We start from the raw sequence: 9,815 nt of genomic DNA on the forward strand, positions 1-9,815 counted from the left end.
CACAGGAGGCGGCAGCAGTGGCACCACAACAGTGACGCGCAAAGCGTCCCGCCGACACAGGCGCTCGGGCACGCTACAGCTCCGCGCCTTTCAGCCCCTTTCATGCACACAGCAAAAGCAGCACGCATGGCCCATTAGGAAAAGCAGATCTCTAGAAGATGCATATTCATTGGTTTTGCCCTGTTATAGTTAACCAGTAGTATAAGACAGAGTCTACAGGAACTGAATGCAAGTGCAATCATTTCTCATTTCTGAAATGGTATATTCAACTACAAACTCCTTCCCCCACCCCCCCAAACCAGGTCATTCATGCTTTACAGATCTTATATTCGGCAGAACAGGGAGTGCTGTCACGTTTCCTACAAACAAAAAAACAAGTCAAATCAGAGATTTTACATTTAAATGGTTTCTGCATTTATTCTAAAAGCACATTCTAGTTTTATCATTAAATCGACAGGTGAAGTCATGAAACTAGATCATTATTTGTCCTCTTCTTACTAAACAATTGCTAGGCTGTGGCAATTTTTGCTTCATTTCACCCACTAGACTGTTAAGAATGACCCACGGAGCAGAAGAGCACTGGATCCAAACGGATCACTTCCGGCGATGAATGGGCTGTGCCTGGGTGTTATCAGAAACTGAGAACAGCAGTTACAGGATTCCTAACTAATTTGGAGACTACATCAGGAGCATCCCTTGTAACTTATTTTAAATACAGTATGTTGTTTAGTACACATTTTATCACCAGAAACTGAATGTTAGTTTGTGAGAATTTTGATTCTGTAGTCTGCTAACAGCAAATTTACGACACTTAACATGAGAATTAGAACTGATAATTACATCTATGTATGTGTGTTTTCGAGTTCTTGAGTCACTCCTGCTTTGCTTTATGGAAAAAACAAACCCACACCAAATCTTTGCACTGTTACTCTCTGTCTCTACACAGTTTTAGATACCATAAGAAAAACTCAAGTGTTATAGTGTGTACACGCACCAGACCATTCATTTCCTCTTACCATTGTCATGCGTAAAAGGTAAGTATGGAAGTAAGAACTCTATTCCTTTTTTCCTCTCTCCAAAAATAAGCTCAACACTACCCCAAAACTAATCCTACCTCAGCTGGAAACACCTTCTGTTTCAGGGATAACGATGACATTCCTTAACCCATCATTATTTTGGAAGACACTCACAGCTTAGTTTTCATATATGCCATATGAACTTAGCAAAAATACTGAAACATCACTTGTTCATTAAAAGTAAATAAAATCAAGACTATGCATTTGGAGAGACCTTTGCATTAAGTTAGAATAAGAGACATAACAACTCAACTGTTACATTCCCAAAACTCATGCAATGGACAAAAAAAGACAGCAGTTTACAGAAGTATTTGTGGTGCAAACTCTCACTGCTCAGGTAGAAATGGCAAAGCACTGCAGAGGAGCAGTCTCGCTAAACTGTCCTGTCTCAAACCTGTCCTGCTCTAACAAGGTTTGGAGAGTCAGCTTTTGGAATGAGCTAATTTGACCCTGCAGGAGTGTAGAAGCAATCATAACTACCACCAGCTGTGTCTGACTGCTGGGCTAAGCTCTAGTCTAAACCAGAGGCATCAGTTCCCAACAAACAACTATACTGCAGCAGGCGTCCCACAGAAAAACCCACGTTCCTCACTCTTTCAAGCCAGCCCAGAACTAAGGTACGGACTGCGTAGTCACTGGGATCTGATCGAGAATTCACTAATACATCCTCTTCTCCCCAAACAAAGGAATGATTACTTTAGTCTTTCCTACGGGAAACTGAGGTTCACAGCCTGCTACATTTCCCTCTTCTCCTGACATTCAAAGTAAACTGTAATAAAAAAAGACACTTAAGCTTCATTGCAAAAGTCCAAATTAAGTGGAAAGTGTATACCTTCATGAAAGTCAATTAAGTCATTTGTGCAGTTTCTTCCATCTCAGCTGGAACATTAGTTTTTAACATACATGTTTCCTTGCAACTCTCATCAACCGTATACGAGCTGAACAGCAGAAGGGGAAAAAGGTCTAATTGAATGTCCTATGAAACTGGCAGATTAAACACACAAGAAAGAGAGGGCAAGAAAAGGTTTCTGCTGCAGTTTGAAGACTATGACCCAGCAAGTACGAGGCACCGGAAGCGCAGCGTTTCACGAAGACTCAGCTACATCAGGAACTCAGAAAAACTGAACAAGGAGATCTAGGCCTCCACAAAAGGACATTAGATCAGGGCTTTCAGACATGAAAGAGGTTTAATACTCAGATCTTCACAGCGAGAAACTTAAGGAAAGCATTGGGCGCCATAAGACTGACTTTTCATGTGGAAACATTTTCAGGAATGAAACAATCTTTAATTTTTGATGATGTTGCTTTAGATCCCTCCTCCTTTCAACCCCCCGAGAAGTCTCTCCACAGATGAAGGCAGAAAAGTGCTATACTATAAATTCCCATGTCCTCTCATCTGGGCCATCCAGCCTGCAGGTCACCCACGTCGTGGACGAAAAGCAGTTGCCCAAAAGCACTGGATTACCCAGCAGCACACAGGGACCAGGCACTCTGCTCCAGGACCACGCCGGCCCTTGGGACGATGCTGTGCTGTCCTCGTGGAGGCCAACAAAGCTAAAACCTCACTGGGCAGAGCCACAGGGTCCACCCAGGCAGCCCTGCGTGCGTTTCATTACAAACAGGAACTGCAGGAAGATTTCTCCTGGTTTGCTTTATTTATAGCATCCCTTCCTGTATCCTGAAGCAGATACTTCAATTCCAACAGATTTTGTTAAAAGGTCAGTTTTGACAAGATGCTTATCCTAACATTCTGTGCGCACCACCTACCGTGCTCTGATTTTTCCCTGTTTTGCATGTTACAAACTACCTCTCCAACGAAACAGGGTTTTTTCCAGATAATCACAGCAAGCAGCAATGCACAGAGGCATTTAAATGTCCTGCCACCCCTCCTTGAAAAAAGCCTGAGTAACAGTTGTTTGAAAGGCCCTAGATGTCTCCTTAAAACAAAACACTACTACTTATGCCTCTAATATTTTCCAGTTGATTTTGCAAGTCTTTAACACAGGGTCACCAATCATTGCTGCTGCAGGAGCAAAAAACTGAAGTGGACCCACACATTAAACATTCCAGTGGCAAAGTTGATGATTTGCTTTTTCAAACAGCACAGGAGAACCAGCTTAGGCCAAGGTTTTTTTCCACTTTTCCCCTGTAACTAAGCCTGTATCTTTCTATTCAAAGTGTTTCTGGTCCAAGTCACAAAACAGTGGTTCTCCAGTTACCCTCCACTACCAGGTTCACCTTATGTAGGAAGAGAGGAAGCTCCTTAGTTCACCTCCATGGCTTCCAGTCCACGTAAACCACGTTGGCTCTTGAAGCCTGCGTTATTTAACCCAAGCCCACACAAGCCAATACTACAACTGGTTTTAAGAAGTAAACTGACATGTTTTAGAGCAGATGCAAACAGTCCTTTCCCCATGCTAAATACAAGCTGAAGACCAGGGGTTTTCTTTCCTTGACATTAGTGCAAGTGTTAATTAGCAGCTTATTTGAATAGCAGACACAAAACAAAGTCAAACATGTTGTTAGGCTGCTGAGATAAGTTCATATATCATCACCAGGCATTTGGAAAAGAAGGGGCAGATAAAGCTCAAGAAACTTACACACACATTAGCAGTCATTTAGAAATTTGCAATAATACTACTAATCAAAAGGTAGGCTTACTCACCCATTCTGTGAAAAGAATTTCTTATAAACCCAGAAGGCTGCCAGGAACACCACAATTGCCACAATCACTTTAGAAAGAATTAAAAAAAGCCTTAGAGCGATAAAGGTCATCTCTAGCTCACAAACAAAATTCTAAAATTTTTTTACTAGAAACAGCACTGTCTTCATCTACAGTCCTAAACAACCCCTCCCCTCCAAAAAACCCTTAAACTTTGCCTGGCTTATTTCACAACTATGTATTTGAGGCTTTACTCGAGACTCTTCAAAATAGTTCAGCTCAAGAACAGTGACCACCAAGACGGCAAAACCCCACCAGCTCCGTAACTTTAGAACAGGCACATCAACGTCCTGATGTTGCTCATTACAACCAGGTGGTAAGGCAGAGGACGGCTTACACAAGCGGGTAACAAATCTGAGGGCAGAAAATGGACTAGAAATCTAGAACAGCTACGAAATCTTCAACTTTTCTTGCAGCTGGAGGAGCAGACAAGCATTTTTCTAATAACCAAAAGTCCAAAATCCTGTTATATTACCGCAGTCATAGGTGATGACCAGCATATCAATTCCACCAAAAAAAATGCACTCCCCACCATATCTCGTTCAGGTTTTATAAGGTACTTACCACAGATGATGGCCGTAATATATGCACCTAAAAACAGAATGAATCGGTATCAGAAGAGGAACACTCAAACATTTTTACAAAAATATTCACAAAGTTATTTCAAATAGATCAAGCACTTTGCCAGCTCAATCCTTGCAGCAGGCCAGTTTATGTCACAACATTTACTGAAAATATGCCTATTTTTAAATGCATTTTACCAAACCCTATTTTTCTTATGTCAAAATAAAGAAGGAAGTTTGCATTAAATTATTTCTCCTGAATACAAAAGAATGTCCCCAAGAAGTAACACCTCTGCTACATGTGTTTTCATTCCAGAGGAAATTCTCGCAGTTCATACTTACTTAACTGGCAAGTTGGCACTCCAGGACTCCACCGGTTTTCTCCAATATACTGGATACGGGCTTCACCATGTAACGTGTAGCCTGCATAACATTCAATCGTAATAAAATCCCCCACAGAATATGAAGATTTTTGTCCATCAGTTACTCTGCCATTATTTATGTGCAAAGCGGAACTTTCAGGCCCACCTGGCAAGAGAGTGGGGGTGGGGGGAAAGAGAAGAAAAGGAAATCAAGTCCAGGAATAGAGCTGGTACACAAAGCAGATTCAAGGAGTTGCCATCAAAGTCCCCACATCTGTGCAAGTATCAGAAGCTCAGTCAACTCTCAAAAGACATTTTACATGCCAAGGCCTTCTGCTTCCTAGAGGCTGCAGATGCTTCTGCTGATGATGCGCTTCGGACACGTGAACACAAACACCATTAGGACCAAGAGTCACATCGAAGTAGGGATCACCTCTGCTTACATCGTAATGAGCGATCAGCAACAGAAGGATCTTCAGAAAACACTCCCAGAATGGATCTTTCCCACTAGCTTTTGAACTGCACTGATTTCCACAAACAAAACTAAGACCGAGGACTCCGACTCTTGCCAAAAGCTGTAACTCCACCCTATGACGCTCACAACCTCACTGACACACCGCTGGCTTTCAGGGTCTGCGCATCACGGCATCAGACATTTGGAACTTGTCACTCTGCCCTTGATGTTATCCGTGATGAGTTCTACTTACATCTACAGTTTTGTAAAGAGCTCCACATATTCTGCCCGAGACAAGTCACTGTCATCTCTCCAGCGCCACTAGGCAAAGTGCAGGAAGCGTCACACTTTATCTGAACAGACTCCCCCTCTTCGTACACGAACTTCGCAGGAATCACCACGCCATGCATGACCTCTGGGGCAGCACATACAGGTGCAGAAACTGACACAAGAATTTAGAAGTAAGTTCAGGGATAACAAACTTCAAATATTTCACAATTCATTAACTCACTCCACAACCATACGCTGCCTTTGTGTGAGAAAAAACACATGAGCACATCTGAACAGTTGCACTTCACACCATTTTGTTTGCTTTAGACTTAAAAAACCCATCACTGTTAGGCATTCATCAAGGTACTATGATCTTACAATACGGCAGCTAAGAAATTTGGGGGTTTGGTTAATTATTTTTGTAAGATCTAGAATCACTTCCAGGTGCCTTATCAGACTCATTTGTTATGGAACACCCAAATATACTCCCTGCAGAAGCTTCTCATTCTTGGGAACTCATTATTAGTGTAGGCATGTAAAAAATTTTCTTGCTCTACTCTACAAGACTCCCTCTCCCTCAAGCAAAAACAGGAAGGAGAAAGGTTACAGAAAGCCCTCTGCAATGTCCCCAGACTTGCAAAATTAGCCCTGACTGAACAACATGCCTGATCAAAACGTAACAACACACCACACACCATAGAAGCTGTCTGGAAAGTACAAGCTGAAGAGCTGCGTAAGAGAACACACCACACAGTGACTGATAGCTCTAGAAGGACGCTACAGGTTTCCTCACTGTGCACACTCCCAGTTCTGACAGAATTCCAAAACCCATCTTTTTTTTTCCTGTATTTACAGGAGAAGTCACTAGAACAAACACCATCATGCTATTACAGTACATGCAAGTCACAGCTTCTGCACGCACATCTGTAACTCAACTCACTCTCAACCAAAAACTCTTTGGAATTAAGAGTCACTCAAACACCTAAAATAGTGGCCCACAGATGAGGCTCCACGGCGGCTTCCTTAACTTCCCATTTCCAGCTAGCGTTACGATTTCAAACTTTAGCGAAGAAACACTCACAACACTCTCAACATACAGAAAAGTTGGGGTCTCTCAAGGCTTACGTTTTTCACAGGTTGGTTTGGGAGGAGACCAGGTGCTGTTTTCTCCACAGGTTATTGTCTCCGCTCCTCTCCTGACATAGCCTGGATCACACTCAAACATCACCGAGTCCTGGTAGGTATAAAATGGTCTAAATCCTGACTTTTTTTTCCCATTTTCAATTTTCGGGTTCTCACATTTGACTACTGAAACAGGTAAAAGAAAAAATGCTCTGAAACATTTGTTAACAGCATCTTTGCACCAGACACAGAATCCTTTTACTACTTGTAAGCTTCCTTATCTCATTCTTTATTGCATTCCTCAAACTGTTTTGGAGGGGCTTTGTAGAAAGGTTCTTCTCTTGAAGGTGCAGAAGATCCTTGTTTTAAGCTGTTGAGTTGTAATGTACACAATGAAGTTAGAAATTGTAATAATTAATATAATCACTTTCCAATTCCAAATGACATACGCCTGTACAGGGGCAGAATTTCCAAAAACAAAGTGATATCAATTAGGGTTCAAATGACAACAGCCAAGTGTCTGGTCCTTCTCACTATGTCTGCAAAGCAAGACTTCGTGCTTGCTGGGCTCTGCACTTGCATCGTAGCTGTGCCTTACCTTTCTACTAGCCATAACCTAGATTCCACATTCTTGCTCTTTACACCATTTTTCTGGAGCTACCCAGGCTTTATCATCTCTCCACTGTGACCTTGTCCCTCCTCCCAACGGCATGCTCATATATGTTTAAAGCTTTAATTAAAACGTAGTCATAATCAATCAATACCCACAGTGAAGTTGATCCTACCTCCATCGCAATTATATCAAATCTAGCGTCAGAGGATCTGTTTCTTTTTTTCTATAGGGCAGTCCATCTCCCACCCTCCCACCTCTTCCAAAATGGGGACAGATATTGAAGTTTTGGACTGACATAGGTTATAACAAAGAAATATATCAAAAATCCCAACAACCTTTACACTGTGGAGGCGGGGCACTCCAAACTCCATTTAAGTTGGCATCACCCATGCAGACAATACTAGATGTGCCAATCAGTGAGAAGGGATCCGCGCCTTTCGGGACGGCATCACAGGAGTAGGTCACTGTCGTCCCATATAAGTACTCGTCTAACGCAGTGTAGCGCCCATGGGCTATGCTTGGAGGTGGCTGACAAGGAATTCCTAGGAATAAATCACACAACTTAGCAGATGTTGCTTATCTCAGAAAGAGCAAGCCTTGATTTTGCAAGTAATTTAATTTCAAATCTGAGACAGAGCTATTTCTAATAGAAGCTACAGTTATAACCAAGAATTACAGATAGTCATTTACTATAGGGAGTCTCAGTTTCAAGAAGAGGTTGATTTTAACTAATATGAGCTAATTACCACAATAACTAATATTTTTCAGTGGTCATTCCTCAGGCACATCTCTCCCTGTCCCAAAGAAATAAAAATAAAAATAAATCCTATTTTACAATCATTTCTTATAGGGGGAAGTTCATGGCATGGCTGTTTATAACTGAACTACCACCATCGGATTATAAACCTGAGCATGGCAGTTATTTACTTACTCTCACAGAAAGGGAGGTCTCTGTTCCAGGCAACAGTGTCACCCTTAAGTTCGCAGACTATTTCTTTATCTCCACGTAATCTGTACCTAGACAGGTAAAAATTTTTAAAGAGGTTCAAGTTAAGAAATTCCTCATTTTGCCAACAAACAGCTAAAATCTGTGTTTACATCATTCTGTTCCGTGACTATGGAGACGTGACATACTGAGTTTTCGTTGTAATGAGAATGGTATTTTTTTTTTAAATTTTGCTAACACTCTCAGCTTTGAAAACACAGGAGAAGCAAATGAGGCACCACTAAAGGAACTGCTAGAAGTCTCGTCATTTTAATGTGCACCCTCTAATATTAATGCCTTCAAGTTACTAATACTGAAGAAACAAACTGCTGAAAGGGGGGAAAAAGACTTGTGAGAGGCTGTGACTGAATTTGCTGTACACGACAGATGGGCCATTAGTCAATATAATAACGAAGGGTGATTAACACATAGATTCCCTCTGCCACAGGAGCATTAAAAGAAGTCATTAGAGGTAACATTCCAGTTTTCACTCTGCAGAACCTCAATAAAAAGCTTTAGCCTTGGCTGATGCAAATAGCAAGTAAAACCAGGGAATCAAATCAAATTTGGCTGAAGTGCCATTTGCTCCAGGAAGAATTCAGGAGACATTTCCAGTCAGACCTAGAATGGAACCTGCGTAAGAAAATTTGGGTTTGGTTCAAATCAGGTCTATACAGAAAAAATTTAAAAAGACTCATTGACTTCACCAAAATACTTACCCTTCCTGACAAGACAAAATAGCTTTTGAACCAACGGTAAGATCTGTCACATTAATAAAACCACTGGCTAGTTCTCCTGGATAGGGACATTTTCTCTCTAGGGGAAGGGGAAAAAGAAGAAAAAGGAAACCACACCTTTGTAGTTATATACACAGACAAAGTCTTTTGCATATACTGCTGCTTAGCTGTTCTCAAGCTTCATTTAAAATATTACAGAATCCTAACTGTCACTTAAAAAACAGCTAAAATTGTTAATTGTCACAGGGAAAAAGCAGTAGAGCTCAGGCACCTGTTACTTGTACAGAACCACTCTACAGGCGACCACTGCAAGTCCTCACTGCACTTACGAGATGACCGTTTCCCCGGGAAGAGGGAGGAGAAAGCCCAAACTTGTCAACATGAGGAGGTACAAGTTGAGGCATAAAGGCACAGAAACCAGCTAATGCAGCAGGTTTTAAGGACTCATGGGTGAACCGAAGAGGTAACACTCTTAAGAGCCAGAACTATCTATATTTAATAGTCATTTTTTTAGTTTATGTAATGTTTTAACTCCATCCAGTCCAACTTCATACCAGGACAGTGGCACTGTACTCCACATTGGCACAGGTTAACTTAATTCACTTGTTTTCTCGAGTTCTTCTCTAGCATTCTACCCAGACCATGCATTTCCTTCCCGCTGGGCTTTTTTTTTTGCCTGTTTACCTTATGGCTGTAGGTGAACACAGGCCTGAACTCGCTGTCCCCCACCCGCAGGAAGGGGCCTGCTGGCTTTGCTGCAGAGGAAGCACACGCGCCTCCACCCCGGACCAAGGCAGAGCACAGAGCGACTTCGCAACCCGCCACCCAACCCGGACAGGCCCCGCAGACCCGGGGCCGCTGGGGGCGGTGACTGCTACGGACACAGGCCCCCTCCGTGCCGGAGGGCTGGC

General features: G+C 42.2%; 1 protein-coding gene across 1 annotated transcript; it reads right to left on the reverse strand.

Annotated features, from left to right (window-relative positions):
* Positions 1-307: 307 nt before the first annotated feature.
* Positions 308-9,659, reverse strand: LOC104494372 (membrane cofactor protein-like; the record flags this gene model as incomplete). The annotated part of the gene is made up of 10 exons (XM_010137189.1): positions 308-359; positions 3,742-3,808; positions 4,363-4,389; positions 4,704-4,889; positions 5,524-5,619; positions 6,573-6,755; positions 7,518-7,724; positions 8,114-8,199; positions 8,887-8,981; positions 9,589-9,659. Coding segments are annotated over 10 exons (1,070 nt in total), but the record flags the coding sequence as incomplete, so codon positions are not given.
* Positions 9,660-9,815: the final 156 nt, after the last annotated feature.

The sequence above is a fragment of the Buceros rhinoceros genome, unplaced genomic scaffold (genome assembly GCF_000710305.1).
Source record: "Buceros rhinoceros silvestris isolate BGI_N320 unplaced genomic scaffold, ASM71030v1 scaffold16665, whole genome shotgun sequence".
In the NCBI taxonomy this organism is placed as follows: domain Eukaryota; kingdom Metazoa; phylum Chordata; class Aves; order Bucerotiformes; family Bucerotidae; genus Buceros; species Buceros rhinoceros.